Source organism: Antechinus flavipes, chromosome 4 (genome assembly GCF_016432865.1).
Source record: "Antechinus flavipes isolate AdamAnt ecotype Samford, QLD, Australia chromosome 4, AdamAnt_v2, whole genome shotgun sequence".
Taxonomy (NCBI): Eukaryota; Metazoa; Chordata; class Mammalia; order Dasyuromorphia; family Dasyuridae; genus Antechinus; species Antechinus flavipes.
The window spans coordinates 351,610,259-351,631,255 of NC_067401.1; the positions used below are offsets into that span (position 1 = coordinate 351,610,259).

Below are 20,997 nucleotides of genomic sequence, written 5' to 3' on the forward strand. Positions count from 1 at the left end.
AAAAGTAACTTGAGAAGAAAAACATAAACAGGGTAGATCAGGAAAGAGTTATTGTAGAAGATAATACTCGAATTGAAACTTGAAGGAAGAAAGTTTCTGTGAGAGAGTGAAGTTGTTGTAGGAGAGATTGGAAGACCAAAGGCAATGAGACAAGAGTGTGCTGTGTGAGGAGCTTAGAGAATAATAATCACAGGGTAAAAGAAAGGGGATAATGTACAAGCAGGTTTGTAAGAAAGGCTACATCAGACTGTCAAAAGTCTTTCAGGGGATTTTGACATTATAGTAAAGAAAAAATGAAGCCACTGGAGTTTACTGTCTAGGGGAGTGATAGTCATATTTGCACTTAAGGAAAATCATTTTGGCAATATTATATAGATTGGACTGAAATGGAGTGAGAAGAGGCAGGGAACTTAATTAAAAGGCTATTTCAATAATCTAGGAAAGAAAGGAAGAGGACCTGAACAAAGCTGGGAGTTGTAAAGGGAATGGAAGAGTTGTCAAATGTTTCCAAATCTTGCCCTTCCTGTCTTTACGATATTTCTTGTATCCCTCATTTTCTCTTTATTCATGCAATAAGGCTTTCATCATCTTTTATCTAAATTATTACAATGGCCTCCTTAATTGGTTTCTCTGCCTCAGATATCTTACCAATCAAATACATCCTTTACCTACTTGACAAAGTGATTTTCCTTATATACAAGTCTTAGTAAATTCCAGAGGCCATCTATTGCCTTTAAGACAATATATAAACTCCTTTGATTTTTAAAGGCTTTTATAATCAGTATTAACCTATCTTTCCTGTTTCAGTGGACATTCTTCTCCTCTTCCAGTCTTTGATCCAGCCAAATTTGCTTTTGCTTGGTTCCTACATATTGTATTTATTTCACTTATCCATGCTTTTCTACCTGCCCTGCCTCATATATGATATGCACTCCCTTCTCACAGAGGAAGCTCAAGAAGTGGTATAGCCCAGTTCCTTTCCAACTAAGATCTAATTAAAAGTCCTAGACCAAGGAGTAATCAGGAAAGTGAGGAAGAAATTATAGTGGGTCATTGAGTCATACAATCAACCAACAAGGGACTAAAGTAATAACTGTGGAACAGAGATGGACCAAGATATAAACTCAGCACTCACAGCCCCAAGATAGGTCAGTACTTGATGATTTGGGACATAGCCCCTAGACCAGAAGAAAAGTGTAGGAGTTTCCTAACTTAGTGCCCAGAGTCCCAGGATAGGCCAATAGTAGGGAATCTTCTAGACGGAGGATAATCAAAGAAACAGACTCAGTATAATGGATAAAAAGTGTAGGATGGGAATTAAGAATCCTATCCATCACCAGAAAAAGAAGTAATAGGATGGAGATACAGAGTCATGCATTTCTGGACATGGCCAATTTGTTTTTCTTGACTATTCTTATTTATTGAAGGTGTTTTGTTTTTCTTTTCTTTTTCCCCCTTCATGGTCAGGGGGATGTGGCAGAGAGGGACAATACTTGTCAAATAAAGAAAAATAAAATTTAACTAACAATTATATAACACAAGTACCATTTTCTATGTAAAGGTATTCTATTTTTTTTTAAATAACTTTTTATTGATAGAACGCATGCCAGGGTAATTTTTTACAGCATTAACCCTTGCATTCACTTCTGTTCTGATTTTTCCCCTCCCTCCCTCCACCCCTTCCCCCAGATGGCAAGAGTCCTTTACATGTTGAATAGGTTGCAGTATATCCTAGATACAATATATGTGTGTAGTACCGAACAGTTTTCTTGTTGCACAGGGAGAATTGAATTCAGAAGGTATAAATAACCCCGGAAGAAAAACAAAAATGCAAGCAGTTTATATTCATTTCCCAGTGTTCTTTCTCTGGGTGTAGCTGCTTCTGTCCATCTTTGATCAATTAAGGCTCTCTTTATCGAAGAGGTCCACTTCCATCAGAATACATCCTCAAACAGTATCGTTGTTGAGGTATATAATGATCTCCTGGTTCTGCTCATTTCACTCAGCATCAGTTCATGTAAGTCTCTCCAAGCCTCTCTGTATTCATCCTGCTGGTCATTCCTTACAGAACAATAATATTCCATAACATTCATATACCACAGTTTACCCAGCCATTCTCCAATTGATGGACATCCTTTCATTTTCCAGCTTCTAGCCACTACAAACAGGGCTGCCACAAACATTTTGGCACATACAGGTCCCTTTCCTTTCTTTAGTATTTCTTTGGGGTATAAGCCCAGTAGAAACACTGCTGGATCAAAGGGTATGCACAGTTTGATAACTTTTTGAGCATAGTTCCAAATTGCTCTCCAGAATGGCTGGATGTATTCACAATTCCACCAAAAATGTATCAGTGTCCCTGTTTTCCCACATCCCCTCCAACATTCCCCATTATCTTTCCCTGTCATTCTAGCCAATCTGTAAAGATATTCTTGATCTTGCAATTACTAATGCCCACAACCCCAATTCCCTTTATTTATTTTCTTTTTATATTTTATCCCATATATACTTTTTCATGTCTCTATTGTCTCTTCCATTATAATATAAGCTCATTAAAAGTAGGGATTGTGCCTATCACAGTAATTAGCATATGTTAGGACCCTAATAATGCTTGTAGACTGATTGTACAATAGACATTCCTCACCCACTTTACTTTCCTATATAGAACGTTATGTCAGAGTCTTCTGAGAGCTTAGGGATATCATTTAGGAGGCTCACAGATGTTCTGGATATCAATACAGTTATTACAATGTTATTTGCAAACCGAACCAACCTGAATACCTCAACATGTATAGATAATTATTCCACTTAATTCTGCTGAAAATGTTCTGTGAGAGTGGCCAACACCCTTATTGAGCCTATATTCCTGTTTTATGCCTTGCTTGATATTTAAAATTGGAGGGTTGTCAAGATTATTTTTGTTGCTTTCAAAGAATCTTGTGTGACTTAAACATATGTATAGGAGATACCTTGCTAGAAGAAACTGCAGACTACCAATAAAGTGCGATAATGAAATGCTAATAGCCATAAGGGGACCAAACAAAGAAGTGTTAATGTGTTACAACGATCACTGAAAAAAATCAACTCAGAGGAACTGTTCTCCTTATGGTGGCTTAGGGAAGAAGGATTGTTATCTTATGTAATTTCATTTAAAAACACTTCTCTTTTGAAGACGGAGTTGTGGAAGATATTATTTAAATAAGCATATACAAAAAAATTAAACCATGGAAACTGTTGTTATTCTTTACTTGCTTCAGTCATGTCCAGTTCTTTGTAACATTTCTGGGTAAAGATACTGGAGTGGTTTGCCATTTTCTTCTCTAGCTCATTTACAGATGAGGAAATTGAGGTAAACAGAATTAAGTGACTTTTCTAAGGTCACACAGCTAATAAGTGGCTGCGGCCATATTTGAACTCAGGGAGATGAGTCTTTGTGACTCCAGCCCTGGCACTGTATCCATTGCATCACCCATGGATACCCCAGACCCCAAAAGAGGGGATATTGACAACAATAAATAGATCAACTAGAAAGCATCTATGAAGCATTTATTATATGCCAGCCATTTTATACATTAGTGTTCTGTCTATAGCAGTCTTCTGGACTAACCAAGTATATGGAGGCTGATCTCAGACCACAGAAAAAGGGCAAATTCTTACTCATCAAAAGGCAAGATTGTTAAGTAGAAAACGGGAAAGTGGACAGTATGTTCTGACACTAAGTAGGCAGTGGTGCTTGTTTATTCATTTGTTTTGTTTGTTTGTTTATGGTACTGCTAGCTATTATATTATCTGTTATAAGAGTTCTGCATTCTTTCCTTTGGGGGGCACTCAGGTACAGTAGCAGTAACAACAGCAACAATTGCTTGATTCCTGCTTCATTTACTCCCAATCCCCCCGTCCTCCTTCAAGTTATGGTTTCTATTTTAGCAAAAAGTCACAAATGCCCTAGTGCACAGTTTCCTCTCCCGTGGCCTCTCCCATCTTCTCACTTAGAGAAGCATCTTTTTTCTCCTCCCTATTCATACTCCCCAGCGAGCCGTCAGAAACAAATCAAAGACAAATTTGTTGCAGAAGATAATATGCTTGGGTTCCAATTTTACTTACATCGTATTGGGGTCTAAGAGTCAAAAGCAGTCTATAGATGAGCATTAATTTATGACTAAATTATTCCCCCCTGCTATTTGGAGAGGGCCATATTTGCCGCATCTATTAGACATCTTTTAAAGCTCCTTATAGTCTCATTAATCCTAAACTCATTTCCCCTCAGTTGCAGATAGTTAGCCTGAGGAATAAATGACTGCTTTAGGAGACTCTGACTCTTACATTGTTTTTATGTGAGTGTATATTTGTGTGTGCATTTTTCAGCTGTTTCTCAGCTAATAAATCTTTTTAGCTGATTCAAAACATCTGTCATCTACCCATGAAGTGAAATGGTTGGATAAACGGCTGGACTTTGTCCATTACACAAAGAGAAAAACAAAATATCGTGATTTGATGAAATTAAGTTTCATGGGGGAGGGAGAGAAGAAATAACTCAATACATTAAAAATTCAAACAAGGCATCAGGTATCAGCAGAACCTTAACTCTGCCAGATGTAGGGTGCTATATGTCACTGAAAAGTAACAGTGTGTAGGGGTATCCCAATTTCTTTTTTATGAAAAAGTTCAAATTTTTTTGTTCATTCTTCAGTGTTGTGACACATGAGCACATATCACAGGAAAAGAAATAAGATGGGGCTAGATTTCATGTAATTATTTTCATTGCAAGATTTACTGATGTAAACTTGTTTTTGGAAAGTTCAACATATTGAACTCTAAAGCTCTTCTAAAAGTGGTACAGAGAAATAATAGAATTCTGGATCTAGTTATTCAAGTGTTTCTGAATTTGTTAGTTGTAAACTCATTTCCTCTTCTACAAGGATAACATGAGAGATTCTTGTCAAAGACTTTACATAATACAAGAATGTTTGTAGCAGCCCTCTTTGTAGTGGCCAGAAACTGGAAATTGAGTGGATGCCCATCAATCAGAGAATGGAAGAATAAACTGTGGTATATGAATATTGTGGAATATTATTATTGTGTAAGAAATGACCAGCAGGATGATTTCGGAAAGGTCTGGAGAGACTTACATGAGCTGATGCTGAGTAAAATGAGCAGGACCAGGAGATCATTATATACTTCAACAACAATACTAAATGAGGACCAATTCTGATGGACCTGGCCATCTTCAGCAATGAAATAAACCAAATCAGTTCCAATAGAGCAGTAATGAACTGAACCAGCTACATCTAGCAAAAGAACTCTGGGAGATGACTATGAACCACTACATAGAATTCCCAATCCCTCTATTTTTGTCCACCTGCATTTTTGATTTCCTTCACAGGCTAATTGTACACTATTTCAAAGTCCGATTCTTTCTGTACAACAAAATAACTGTATGGACATGTATACATATATTGTATTAGGGGGAGGGAGTGTGGGGAAGGAGGGAGAAAAGTTGGAACAAAAGGTTTTGCAATTGTCAGTGCTGAAAAACTACCCATGCATATATCTTGTAAATAAAAAGCTATAATAAAAAAATGGGAAAAAAAGAACCTCTTCCAAGAAAGACTTCACATAAAATTCAGTTATACCACATCTCTTTCATTCTTTTGATGTACTAGTTTAATAACCTATCAAAAGTGAAAATTATATTAATATGTGAAATTCTTGAAGAATATTCACTTGAATTAAGGATTATTGCCTCTCCTTTTTAAATGCTCTGTAAGCATACCTTTAATAATGTACTCTAGAATTTTGACAAGAATGAAGTAAAGTTTATAGCCTATATTCTGAAGATTCTCCTCTTCCCTTTCTTGAAAATTGGGGCAATTAAATAGGAGCATCTCTTCTACTTTCCATTTTTTTTTAAGAGATCTCTGACAATGAAGCTATCACATTCACCAATTCTTTTAAGACACTAGCAATTAACTTGTCTAGGCCAGGAATTATGTGTCACTGACAGCAAATGGCCCTTGATAATGATCTTCTCACTTATGTGTTCTAACCCCATACTTTCTATCCTTCATAATACAAAGAGTATTCTCCTTTGAAGATAACTAAGAATTGACTAAGTTTTCTTTTTCTCTGTTATCAATAACTATTTCATGTCTAGGCAAGATCTGGACACAGGGTTTGGATTTCCATGTTCATTGATAATTTACTACAATAAATTGCTTTTCAAAGACTTATGGAGGAAATCAAAGATTCTTCACAAGGGGAATTACGAGGGGAGAAAGTTCTGGATTAAGGTAGCATAGACAATGCCTGTTTGACAGCAGATTCATTACTATTGAAAGATTCATGGAAAAGTTCTACGAAAAGAGACTCTCTTTAAAGGGGAATGTAACAAATGGCAAATGCCCAAAGTGGGATATATAACTATTTTCTTGCTAAAATGATGAATACTTGGTCTCTTTTTTGTTTATCACCATCCCAAATAAATACTTTTTATTTTGATATCTACTGTTAGTTATCATGTAGTTGAGGAAATGAACAACTTTAGGCAAGCACTAAAATTAGCCAGATTCTTATGTCTACAGGATTGGCTCCGTGTAGAAAATAATATTTGAATCTTTTGTTTGAAGCATAAGCCTTGGAGATATAGGTGTTATAAGGTCCCAACATTGAACATGAATCTCTTTAAGCCAAAAATTGTGATTCTGGGCAAAAGGCTAAAATTTTCAGACTTTAAAAAAAAATTAAAATAAAATAAAATTTTCAGACTTGCTGAAGATACTTTGGGCTTATAATGTTTTCTTTTGAAACTTAAATTACACTGATATCTTTGTTCTAGGCAACATGAGTTAGATGTGAATTTAATCAAAGGGACTCTAAAATTAAAAAAAAAAAAACCAGATGGGGAGGAGTGTAGGAAGAACAGCAGACAAAAATCTCTGCAAGGTCAATTTTAAGGAAGTAACTTGTAATAACACCTAAATCCTGAGATGTCTACATAGAAAGACATAGGATATGGCCAACAAGAAAGATAAACTAGAGATCTTAACATAAGGAAGTAAATTTGACCTTATAATTATTACTAAAATTTGATGAAACTATTAGAATATGAAGTTTACATTGTATTCATTACAATGTATTCAAAAAAGAAGATACTTATCAATCAATAAGCATTTATAAGATGCCTATTATATGTAAAGAATGAAATAATCCCTTACAATCTATCTGGAGAGACATGAATTAAGAAACTAAATACTGAATAAATATATACAGAATAAATATAAATAGTTAAATATAAGGTAGTTAGCAAAGCATAGCACCAACAGTTGAAAGATCAGGATAGGTTCCAGGTAGAAAGTAATATTTGAATAGCATCTTGATAGAAAGGGGAGCATGTTTGTAACTCCTACTATTGGGGAGGCTAAGGGTGATGGATATTTTAAGTTTGTAATTTCTGATTTGCAGATAAACTGATCAGGTATCCATAGTGAGTCCAACATCAATATGGGAATGAACCTTGGGAATGAAGGAAGGCAGAATGGGAGCGGGGAGGCCAGGTTATCTAATGCTCAGCTTAGATCAGACACTGTTATGCCACAGTTCTCTTTAACTGTCCTGACTCAGTTTCCCTGCACTAGTTTCCCTTGTCTCAGTTTCTTTAACTTTTCTGTGTTAATCCCCTATGCTGTAAATCTCCCTCTGGTCCATTAAGACTAAGGACCAATTACTCTAAGGTTATAAATTGTTAACCCAAGCAAGATAAACAAGAAAGTAGACCTTCTGACTCTTTTCTGTCCTCAAGAATTTACAATATTCCTCAAAAATATTCCAAGATGTCTCTGTGTATTCAGACATCCTGTCTCTGGTTTTTTTTTTTTTTTTTTAGGATTTATGGCCTCCCCCATCCTGACAGCTTCTTACCCTTTCCTTTGTTCAGAGAAAAGGTATTTAAGAAGTTGAGGTTCCTCCATTCATGGCTGGAAAATGGCGGCTGGCAGCTGGATGCTAGACACTGGATTCTTTGAGATGATAGTCTCCTCCAGCCCTGGGACCAACATGGATTCCTTGGACCCAGTATATCTTTATCTCTGTCTGACTGGATAATTTGAGACAAGAGTCCTGTCCAGTCAATCTTACTCTCCCATTAATAAAATATTAAAAACTCTCTAATCTCTCTTCTGCCTCAGTTTCTCTGGCATTACAACACAAAGCAGGTTGGAACTCCTAATTTATTGAGCAGTGGTGGAATTGGGCTTTTTAATAGTTTTTGAGCAGAAAGAAAGGAAGCAATGAAGGAATTAAAAAAAAAGAGGAAGAAAGGAAAAAAGAAAGAAAGTAACTAAGAAAGAAAAGAATAAGATGGAGGAAAGAAGATAATACATTCTAAGCATGAGGAATGGCAGATGTGAAGGCATGGAGATAGGAAACAGAGTTATCATATTTGGGGAAGGGAAAGATGGTTAGCTTGGCTAAATCATAAAGTAGGGAAAGGGAAGGCTGAAAAGTTGAGACCAAGTTGTTAAAAGTTTTACTTTAAGTACTTTAAGAACATTGTCAAAAATGGTGATGCCCAGAATTTGCTGATTGGTTGGGAAAGTTAAAGACAATGTTACCACATTTACCAATTTAAAAATCCCAACAAAACCAGCTTTATTGGTGAAAAGATCAAGGAAGGGATAGTATTATTGTCATGGGTGATAAATGAGGTAGAACAGCTACTCCGTGCTTGTTTCAGTCTTGCTTTCCCTGTTAAGTAGCATGAATGCTGAATGCAAAAATACAGGTAACAGGCAAAATGAAAACAGGCTCTAATTTCACACTCACTGCCTTTGTGACCTCAGGCAAGTTGCATAAGTTTCTGGATTTTCTTTCATTTCTTTGTAAAATGAGGGAATTTGACTACTTGACTTCAAGGGCCCCTTCTAACTCTGGATCATTAATTCTATAGTAGGAGCCAAGATGATAATAACAGCTAACATTTATATAGTATGTTAAGTGTTTGCAAAGCAATCTTTTCATATTCTTAATACTAGTCAAGTGAAAGTGGTGCTACAATTATCCCCATTTTACAAAGAAGGAAATTGAGGCTTTTTAAGTGAATTATCCAAAGCAGTGGGTTAGAATCAATGGAAGATGTCAATTGAGGAGTGGGTAAGCAAACTTTGGTATATGAATATTGTGCTATTTTGGTATTTTAAAAAACAATGAAATTGATAAATATGTTCAGAAAAAATGTAAAGAATGTACATGAACTGATATAAAATGAACTAAGCAGTGACAGGAAAACAATATATATGTTGATATACATAATAAAAATGTCAATAACAACAACCACAAAACAAGTAAAAATGAATACTGAAAAATTATAAAGAAAGCCCTTGGCCCCAAGAAGACATGAGCTATGAGAAGACACGTCCTTTTGTTCCTCTGCCGAGGTAGCGGCCCCTTGGGTTTGCAACGTTGTATATGGTGTGAGATTTTTTTCAATGTGTTGATGTGTTTCACTGAATTTTTCTCTTCTCTTCCCCCACTCAATTTTTTATTATAAGAAGTGATTCTCTGGGAGAACAGGGAATGCAGGGCAGAGAAGAATATAGGGAGAAATCTAGTTGATATAAAAACATCAATAAAAATCTATCAACTCTCTCACCGTTCCAAAAAGAATCGGTGGTAAAACTTGAACCAGTTTTCTCTGATGCCAAGATTTATATTTATATTATTTATACTTTATACTATACAGTTCTGCCTCTCAAGTACAGCCTCAAACCCTGAAATAAGTGATTGATGATAACTATTTATTCTCTGAGGTCATTAGAATATAAGCTCTCTTAAAAGCAAAAACTATTTCTTGCCTCTTTTTTGTATCCAAAATACTTAACACAGAGATTAGCAGATAAGTGGTACTTAATTAGTATTTATTGATTGACCTTTGAATGATTCTGGAGATTAAGAGAGAGGTAATGAAAAACTGGAAGACAGATATCTAAATTTTTAAAAAGAGGAACTCCAATGGAGTTTGCAAATTATAGGCCAGTGAACCTAATCCCCCACAAAATGATTGGAATATATTATTAATAGTATATCAACACCAAGAAAAGAAAGCGGGGATCACAAAGAACCAGTATAACTTCATCAAGAGAGGAGTGGGGAAGAATAAGGAGTCCAGAAAGAAAATACCATAAGTCAAAATTCATACAAAAATAAGAGGAATAAAGGCTTCAGGACAAAAGAATACATGGCTGGGAACAGAGAGCAACCAGGCAGTGATTGCTGATCAAGACTTAGTTGGTTTTTTGTTCAGTTGCTTTGGTCCTGTTCATCTCTCTTTGTGACTCTGTTGGGGGTTTCTTGGCAAATAAACTGGAGTGTTTTGCCATTTCCTTCTCCTGCTCATTTTACAGATGAGGAAACTGAGGCAAACAGGGTAAAATATTTGCCCAGGGTTATACTGATAGTTAAGTGTTTGCAATCAAATCTGAAATTAAGTCCTCCTGATTTCAGGACTGGTGCTCTCTCCACTATGCCATCTAGCTATCTTTGCTGGTTTTAGAAAGTCACAAAACTGCACTTCTGGAGAGTAGTTCTCTAAAGGCAGAGTAGGAGAGATAGAGGAATGAATACAAGGCAAAGGCTGCAACACAAGCAGGAGCTGATCCCAGGGGAAGGAGGTAAGACATGATGGGAACCTAGAATTGGTACCTAACATAAGGCTTGTTTAGCAGTACACTGAATTATACTGTTCAATAACTGACTGAGATTCAAGAATTGGAGGGTAGTTTAAGAAATGACACTCATCTGAAGGTGGACTGTATAACTATTCTCTTGTCATAGGGGATAGAAAACTAGTATTTTTCTATTCATTAATACACTAAAGAAATATTCAATTTTCTTTTTAAATTTTATTATTTTTTAGTCTGCAAAAATGTGCCTCTTTTCCTTCGTCATTTGTCATTATAGAATGAAAGAAAAAAAAAAAAACCTTGATACAGATATTTATAGTTAAGCAAAAAAAAAAATCTATATTGGCCTTTATCTAGAAAAAAAATTGTATATGTTACATTCTGTGCTCTGAGTCCTCCAGCTTTTTATTTGGAGGTACGTTTCATCATATTTTTTATATTTATAAACATAAATTATAAATATTTATTTTTTGTATGCTTATGGGAATGATGATCAGTGGTACTTAATATCACTTATAGGACAGCTAGAAATAAATAAGCCAGATTCAGATGATCTTAGGGTTATTCTAGGTGGGTACATAAAGAGATTGCTCCAAGATGAAAATTGGGTCTTTGAAAATCCAGAGCTTAGGTATTTGAAGTTATCTGAGAAGCCAAATAACATGACGAGATAAAAAAAAAGAAAAGAAAAGAAAAAAACAAAACAAAAAAAAACATGATTGTGCCATGAAAGGCTTGGAGAGGATAATGAAAGTCCAGGTGGTTGGTACTCAGAGCCTGAAAGAGGATGGTGGCTATGGGAATAGAGAGGAACAGATGTAAGGGAGAGAAATAATGAATATGTAATCTACAGGACTTAGTAATGGGTTTGGTTGTGAAAGGTGAAAGTGAAGGAATAGTCAAAGATGATCTTCTGAACCTGAGACACTCAGTGAGTGGTTATGGCACAGAGAGAAATAATGAAGACTACAGGCTTAGAGAAAAAGATGAGCACAAGGTGACTTGATATAAACAATGAGCAATATTAAAATCCCCACATTTTTGCATGAAAAACAAGGTACCTTAAATGATATGTTTCTTAGGAGGGTAAATAAGGATGGTTCATCTCTTTGTGTATCTAATCAGAGCAGTATTGATTTTTATTAATATCCCTGAATTCAATTCCAAAGGAAAATGACAAGCAGTCTGATTTCATTCAAACCCAGAAGACATGGTTGATTTTTTTGGGTTTCTTTTTATTATTAATTGTCTGGTTATAGTAGAATAAATATGTCATTTAAAAAATATATATCATACATATACATGATAAATGTGTGTATATATGTGTTGAAAGAGATGATTTATGAGTCAGATAAGAAATGGCAAAAAAAAAAAATCTAAACCATTAAGTCATAGTTTGAAAAGTCACTCCTTGGTTCTATTGGAAAATGGCTTTCAAATTTCATGGTATTCTAGATAGTTATGCATTTAAATAATTTTTCAATATCTTTGTTAAAGGAAGGAATTGGTATCACACATAATGCAAAATAACACATCATCATAAAATAATTTTTTCAGTATGCTTTTGTACTTGCCTTTCAATATTCTACATGTATATTCTGGGAATACACAAATATTTAAAGCAAAAAAAAAAAAGACACTAATGTCTTGTCTCAGGAGATATTCAGACATTATCTAGCTTTCCTATATTATCTATTCATTAACCATTTTGCGTTCTATTTTATCCTGGAGATGGACAGTATCAACTAGAAGACAGAATCAGCCTAAGTTGAATGAATTTTTCTTGTTAATAACATTTTTTGACTTGAGAGAAGAAAATTGGAAGTTTGTTTGAAAAGGTGTCTTTGGGCACTGTAAGATCAGGCAAAGCATGTTTATTTCATAGACTAGCAAAATTATCATCTGTTGTGCCTTGGTGATTTGATTATTTCAAAATAAAATATTTGACACAGCAAAGCCATATATAACCATATATGACCAATCAAGCTTTGATATATAGCTATGCAAAAACATTTTAAAAATTCCATATCTTTTTGACCATTAGTTTAATCATTTAGTATTGATATCACTGTTATAATCCATTAATACTAAATAACTAAATGTATGGTCATAGAGAGTGGCTCAGAGATATAAGCGGATTTTTGCAATTGTGGCCAAGTATTCATGACCCCATTTGGGGTTTTTATTTTGGTAAAGATACTGGAGTGATTTGCTATTTTCTTCTCCAATTCATTTGAAAGATGTAGAAATTGAGATAAATAGGATAAAATGACTTATCCAGGGTCATACAACTAGAAAGTGTCTGAGACCAGATTTGAAATTGGGAAGATTGATACTCTGTACTGTGCTACTAGCTGTCCCATAAGTGGCTAATCATAGGTAAGAATATCAGAAGCAGCATTTTGAACCCATGCTTTTCTGTTTCCAAGTCCATCAATTTCTTCACTACTCTATGTGATCTCTTATAAAATTTTTGTTTTCCAGTCAGAAAAAAATCCCCCCATTTCACCCTTCAACATTATCCCATCCAGTCACTCCCATTAAGAAAGAAGGAAAAGGGGCAGCTAGGTGGTGCAGTGGATAGAGCACGGGCCCTCAAATTAGGAGGACCTGAATTCAAATCTGGTTTCAGACACTTAATTCTTCCTAGCTGTGTGACTCTGGGCAAGTCACTTAACCCCAGCTTAAAAAAAAAAAAAAAAAAAAAAGGAAAAACAAAATCCTTTTTCCAAATATGCAATCAAAAAAAAAAATTCACATCAATCATGTCCAAGAAATGTCTGTATCCATTTAAAATATGATGTGCTTTGTTGAATATAGTATGGCTTTTATTTTACTTCATCTCATTTTGTACTGGCAGTGTGATTGCAGTGGTAGAGACAACTATGAGTGAGGAAATGGCTTATTCCCACACATATCAACTTAGTTTTGCAGATTATTATCTACAGCACTAATTCTGGGTCACACAGCCAGTTTGTGTCAGAAGTGGTACTCAAACCCAAGTTTAAATCAGATAGATAGTCTCTTTCCAATGTGCTATGCTGAGCTGCATCTCAGGTTTTAAATAACCTCTTCAATAAATAAACTATCCTACATAAAGGCATCAATGTGGCACCTCACTGTACAGAGCTCTAGGCTTGGAGTCAGGAGGGAAGACTTGAGTTCAATTGTGGTCTTAAACACTTGCTAGCAGTGTTACTCTAGGCAAGTCCTTGCACCTCATCTGCCTCAGTTTTCTCATGTATAAAATGAACTGGAGAAGGAAATGGCACACCACTCCAGTATTTCTGCCAAGAAACTCCAAATAGGATCATGAAGAAATCAGCCATGATTGAAAACATTGGACAATAACAATCACCATAAGAATTACATATGTTGGAACTCATGCAGAATGCTATTATGTCAAAAGATATATGCTACAAAAATATACAAGATATGTGCAGCATGCTAATTGTGGAAATATGTATACATGTTTAACATATAATTGGATTATGCTCCATCTAGGGGAGGGGGGAGAAGGGAAAAGAGGGAGAAAAAAATTGGAACCAAAGGGTTTTGCAAGGGTAAATGTTCAAAAATATCTATACATGTGTTTTGAAAATAAAAAGATTTATAAAAATTATACAAGATATATAGACAAAACATAGAAATACTATGTAAGAACCTTGGACTGAACACAGACAATCCCACCATTCTCTATGACCCACATACTCTTATTCACCAAAACCAAATCCAACAAGACTTTCACCATGATTCCCTGAGGCATAGTTCATATTCATGCGTATTTGTTTGCCTGTCTGCCACTGTGTAGTGCCTGTTTACCACTAGAGTCCTGACTTGAAAAGCTGTGGCAGATAGCAGATGTAGCAATTAATAACCTGTCAAGGCTGATGGATAGGATTAAAAAAATGTTCTCACTTCTCTCCTGTGTGTTTTTCTTCCCCATTTAGGGGCCTTGGGGGTCATCAGACACACACTGCTTCCCCAGAGACCTACGGAGTTGTCTCATTAGTGACTGCCTTTTGTGACACTATCTCACAGCCTTTGAGACGTTAACTCACCTGTTCTTCCCCAAGAATTCTGAAGTGATGAAGCTCTTTAATCAAGGAGTCTGGACAGCCAGCTGTTGAAAAGAAGAATTAATCTTAAAAATCATGGGCAATGTTTTAGAGGTAATATATGGATATTCATAACATAACAAGATCAGAGCATCATAAATATAGATCTGGGAGGGAAATCTGTGTTAATCCTCTCATTTCAGAGATGAGAAAACTGAGGCCTAAAGTAGGGTCAGGCCACTTGTCCAAGATCACACTGTAGTTAATAAAAAAGTCACAATTTTAAATAGTCCCTCTGATTCCAAATTCAATGTTTCCTCCCACTACATCACACTGATGGTCAGTCCTCTTGTTCTATGAGCTACAGAGAAGCACACATGCACACATAGATACAAACATACCAAGTGAACTATTTCTATGTCTTAGTTTTGATGTGGCCTTTTGGGGCTTTCAGTGATTCTGTCCATGTTCATGCCTTGGTTTCAGCACTGTTTCTGGTTTCTACAATGACCCATCCACAGATGTGTTGCCTATCACACTGGCAGAGTTTGAGATGGAGAGACAGGGGGTATTTGGTAATCGGAGAGAGTCTCATTATTTACTCCATGAAGCTCAATCACTCCGTTTGTTCTGCCAAGGTGTGTGTGTATGTGTGTGTGTGTGTGTGTGTGTGTGTGTGTGTGTGTGTGTGTGTGTGTAATCCCATTCTGTCTTGGGAAGGTGGAAAAAAGTCCCCTAACATTCTGAAACTACAACTTCCTGTTCTGATCACATTAGGTAAATAAGCCCAGCTCTTCAGTGCCTGTGAGCACGCATTCTCCACTGTCCACCCACTTCCCCCCAACCAACTAGCTTCTAAAACAAGAACTTAACTGACCAAATACTCTCCATTTAGGTCAGGCAATGTTGTCCCAGATATTTAATATGGGAATCTGGCAACCCAAGGGAAAGGATGATTTCTTTTAGTAATAAGAATCAGAAAGGATTAAACTAATTAATATCCAATTTAAACATTCACTTTTCCATGGCACTGCAGATATTTTAAATCATCACTATCAGAATACATCTTTGAAAATAAATTAAAACAACGCCAGAATATACTTCAAACTGCATTATCGACCAAACATCAAATGGCTATATTTAACAAATTTTGAAAATTCATTCAAACCATTTACTGTTGCGATGTATTTTTTTTTTTCTAGCTTAGGACAAGGAAAAAGGAAAAGACTAGACCTGGTGATTCCATCATGGAAATGCCTATGTGAGGATATTTCCCCTGCCAGCATGGGTCAGTATGCTTTCTGAATCTTACACTATTAGAAAGTTGTCATAAGTACAGAGAGGTTAAGGATGACAAGGTCAACATATACTAGAACCTGAGTCTGAACCCAGATTTTCCCAGCTTCAAGGGTGTTCTCTACTGATAGTGCTGTGTTGCCTTTCTCTTCCTAGCTGATGTAGGATTTAATGAATCTATGAAGATTTACTAAGTACTGATTATTTAATTAACTGAGCATTTACTAATTACTTCTAAGTACCAATCTTATAGAATAAGGCTATGGCCTATATTATCAACTCAGTCAACTGTGCTGCTTCTCAGTTTTAGATGACATAAAGAACCTAAAACAATACACAGGCATTGAATCAGGAGTCTTAGAACTAGAAAGGAAATTATAAATTACCTAGTTAATGACCTGTTTTCAAAGGTGAAAAAATGGAGACTCAGAATCAACAATTGAATTGCCAGTAGTCAAAGAGGAGTAAAGTAGAAGATTTGAACCCAGATCTTGTGAATGCAGTCCCGGTATTCATTACAAGAAAAGAAAATCTGCAGAAGCAGATTCATTTGCACAATAAGGAGCCCACTTCTGAAGGGCCAGTTTTTTTCAACTAAAAAATGGGGATAATATAGCACCAAATTATTTCAGGATTGTTGGCTCAGTAGATAGAGTGCCAGGTCTAGAGTCAGAAAGACTCTTTATAAAATCAAATCCAGCCTAAGGCATTTACTAGATAGATGATGCTGGATGAGACACTTAACACTTTTTACCTCAGTTTCTTCATCTGTAAAATTAGCTGGAAAAGGAAACGGCAAACCATTCCAATATCTCTGTCAAGAGAAAACCCCACATGAGGTCACAAAGAGTGGGACATACTGAATGACTCGATAATAAACTTAGCACAGTGTCCAGCCCACAGTAAGTGGCTTCTGAAAGCTAATTTCTTACTCTTCCTTCCCTGGATACCCCCACTCCCTACTACTTTTCCCATTCCAAGTATATTTAAAGAACTCTTGTCAATACATTTGGGCTTCTTTTAATGACTGAGGAGGCAAATGTCTGCTCTTCCTGATGAGGAAAAGAATCTAATTGGTGAATACAATACAAGGGCTCAGAGTATTCAGCCATGTGACATTAGATTAATGACTGCCATTAAAAAGAGTTTGTTAAATTTTAAGGTTATGGTTTGGCTTCTGATGGTGGTGGATATTTGGCAATATAAGATATAAAGAGCACCACATGTTGAGGTTCCAACTTCATCCCTGAAATTCTTTCTTTTTTAACCCTCACTGTCCATCAGGAATGCCAGGGAAGCAGGTTTTGTTTCAAAGCTCAGAGATGCTCTCAATGCAACAAACTGCTTTAGAATCTTTGAAACTGCTCTGGACACCTTCTCTTGACCTGCCTTATTTTCTGTTTTTCTGATTTCTAGCTCAGGCCTTCAATACTGATTTATGTTTCTCTTTCTGTATTCCAATGCTGTTTCCAAGATCTACAGGTGACGCTACTATGTAGCATGGCCAGACTATGATGAATCTGCTTCAGGGCCCTAGTTTTAGGGGGAATACCCCTCCCTACATGCAAACCCTCCTCAGACTTTGTCACCAGTTAGCTGGGACCAAATTTGGGCAGAACTCTGTTATTCTAGGTAGTTTCACACTGTTCACAATAGCACAATTATTGACAAGATAGAATTTGGGGGGAGGGGGGGAACTTCCATAGAAGGGAATCTTGGCTTATGATTTTATTGGACTAAAGAATTCCTTGGTTGGAAACTTCCTTTACCAAAAGCAACTCATCTATAATTTATAGTCTCAGAAAGTTGCCTGAAATCTCTAAAATATTAAGTGAGTTTCCCAGGGTCTTATGCTGTATTAAAATATTTATTTTTTGTGTATATATAAATATATAATACATATATATATGCAACACATATATAAATATATACAATCTATTATGTACATTTATATTAATATATGTATATATTATATTTTGTGTATATGTAAATATATACATGCACATATATCTAATCTATACTACATATATATTTAGAATATATATAAACAGGAGGCATGGTAGAAAGAGCATCAGACTTGGAATCAGGAAGGCTTCCATTCAAACATGATTTTAGACACTTATTAGCTGAATGATCTAATGATCTGGGCAAGCCACTTAACTGTTGATTGCCTCCATTTCTTCAACTGTAAAATGGGGATAATAATAGTACTTGTTATAATTGTTATAAGGATAAAATGAGGTAATATTTGTAAAGTCCTTCATTAGCCTTAAAGTACTGCATAAATGTTATTACTATTATTACATTGTTATCATAAATTAATTATTAATCATTATATTACCATTATAAATGCTATTATTCTACCTAAATGTCTTCCTTTATGTCTAAAAAATTTCCAATTTTTACAGGATGCCTTTCCCAACTCCACTTAATTCTATTAGCTTCTTTCTGTTAATTACTTCCTCTTTAGCTGATATGTTTAATGTGATTGGTATAAATTTGTTTGTAAGTAGTCTAAGCAAGTAGATGCTTAATAGTGATTATAATTGTTGTTGGTATTGCTATTGTTTTAATACATGTTATTTTCCCGGATAGAATGATGCATTGTAAACTCCTGGAGGGCAAGACTTATTATTTTTTGTGCTTGTAACCCGATGTAATTGGCACATTGGCTGGTACACAGTGGGTGTTTAAGAAGTACTTGCTGGTTTGGAATCAGGTCTTCTTCACTTCAAGAAGACTCCAACAAATGAGTCTGCCTCTCGAGGACATTAGTAATTATTAAATATGCATGTATGCTATTAACACAGCATAAAAACCATCACAAACTAATGAAAATACAGGTTTCTATATCTAGAATGCCACTCCATTGCCAGCATGGGGTGATGGAAATTAGAATACATACAATGAGGGAAATAACCTAATATAAGTAGAAGGTATTGTTAGAAGAAACAACCTCTTGTTTTCTCCTCATAGTTCCATAAGCAGTTAGCTGTTTAGGAAGTTAACCCTAGAAAACAAATGCTAAAACAAATCTTTGTTTTCTTTCTTGTTAGGATTCTTACAAGGTGCTAAGTCATTGGAATTGATAGGCACTCCAGGAGATTCACAAGTCAGGATTCAGTTAGAAGATTCACAAGTCAGAAACCCACAATCCCACTCTCTAGGAGGAGGAGTCAACCTTTGAGTTCACGCCTCTAAAAGAGCATATAAAAGGACAAGTTCATTAGAAGTTCTTGGACCCTCAGCCAGGAGTCAGTTAGGGAGATTGAGAAGTCAGGAGTCGGAGAGAGCTGGAGGCTGAAGCTGGCAGAGGCAAAAGACAAGCAGCAAGAGCTCTTAGAACCAAGGAGAGAGAGATAGGTCTTTAAGAAAGCTAACTGAGCTATTTTGAAGGAGACAATAACGAATTGGACTTTAATCCCTGGCTGCATTTGAGGTGATTATTACACTGAACTGAAACTTAGGCTGCCTCCTAGAAGCTCCCCAAGAAACCTGCTCCCAGAGAACATTATATTCTAGAGAAGAGAACATTACACTTTCTGGATAAGAACTTTGGGAAGAGTTAATGTTTTAAATACTGCCCTGTGGCCATTTGATTTAGTTCCTATGATCACACAATCTTGCTGTGTTCTCCTGGTTCTATTCATTTAACTCAGCATCAGTTCCTGTAATCTCTCCAGGCCTCTTTGAAATCATCCTGTTGGTCATTTCTTACAGAACAATAATATTCCATAACATTCATATATATAACAATAACAAACTTATTCAGCCATTCTTTAACTGATGGGCATCCACTCATTTTCCAGTTCCTTGCCACTACAAAGGGCTGCCACAAACATTTTTGCACATGTGGGTCCTTTTCCCTTTTTTAAAAATCTCTTTGAGATACAGACCTAGTAGAGATACTGCTGGATCAAGGGAATGCACACTTTGGTTGCCCTTTGGGCATAGTTCCAAATTGCTCTCCAGAATGGTTAGATCAGTTCACAACTCCACCAACAATGTATCAGTGCCCCAGATTTCCCACATCCCCTCCAACATTTGTCATTTTTTCCTTGTCATCTTAGCCAATCTGAGAGGTATATAGTGGCACTTCACAGTTGGAAGACAACAATTTTAAAAGAATAAATAACTAAAAATGTTAACAAAATTATTTCTTTGATGCTCTGCAAGTTTCACATAATTATAGAAGTATGCTTTTAACTTGTTATATCATTTAAAATTTTATAAATTGAAGTGATCCATCAATTTAAACCATGATATTGCAGAAGACTGCCAACTTCCCTGTGGCACACTGTCATCTCCATCAAGTAAAAATAGTAGTTAACATAGCCTCTGAGTTCCACAGGAAAATGGCATTTAAATACCATTCTATTTATATAGGCCACATAATGCTCACCACGCTACAAAATGAACTCAGACTGTCTATGTCTTGAACATATATTATATCCCCACCATTTAGCTCAGTCCCTGGCACACAGTAGGTGCCTAATGAATGCTTATTGGTTGTTTCAGTGCAAAATGTAGAAAGAGTTAAACATCAAATGTTTGTTTGAGTGATTTTAGAAGGAGAAGTGAATGCTTGAACTCTGGAGATTTAACCTTTGTGCTGACTACAGTTGTAATAATAATAAGAAAAACAAGAAATAGAATATTTTAGTGCTTCAAAATTCACATGAAAGGATCTTGTTAGAATAAAGCCAAAAAAAGTGTCACATAGCTCAAAGAAAACAAACATCTTTAATAGAAGATTAGGTAATTATCTGAAACACCTGGTGAGTGCAATGAAGATTTTTAAAAAGTATGAAAAAGGGAGAACAGAGTATAGTGAAAAGGGAGCAGTTGTAAATTGTCAAGAGATTCAACAACAAAAAAAAAGTGGAGGGAAGTATCTGCTTAATAGCAAGCAGATGAAAAGCAAAATGAGGAAACTAGAGTTTAAAAAAAAATGCTTTGTAAAGATA

At 35.7% G+C, this 20,997-nt stretch overlaps 1 protein-coding gene across 1 annotated transcript in view; it reads right to left on the minus strand.

The window, feature by feature from the left end:
• The window catches only part of PRKN (parkin RBR E3 ubiquitin protein ligase), a 1,934,491-nt gene that overhangs the window by 310,697 nt on the left and 1,602,797 nt on the right, over positions 1-20,997 (minus strand). The window contains exon 8 of the mRNA XM_051998070.1: positions 14,738-14,799. Within this exon, the coding sequence (XP_051854030.1) occupies positions 14,738-14,799 (62 nt within the window). The remainder of the gene's footprint in view (positions 1-14,737; positions 14,800-20,997) is intronic.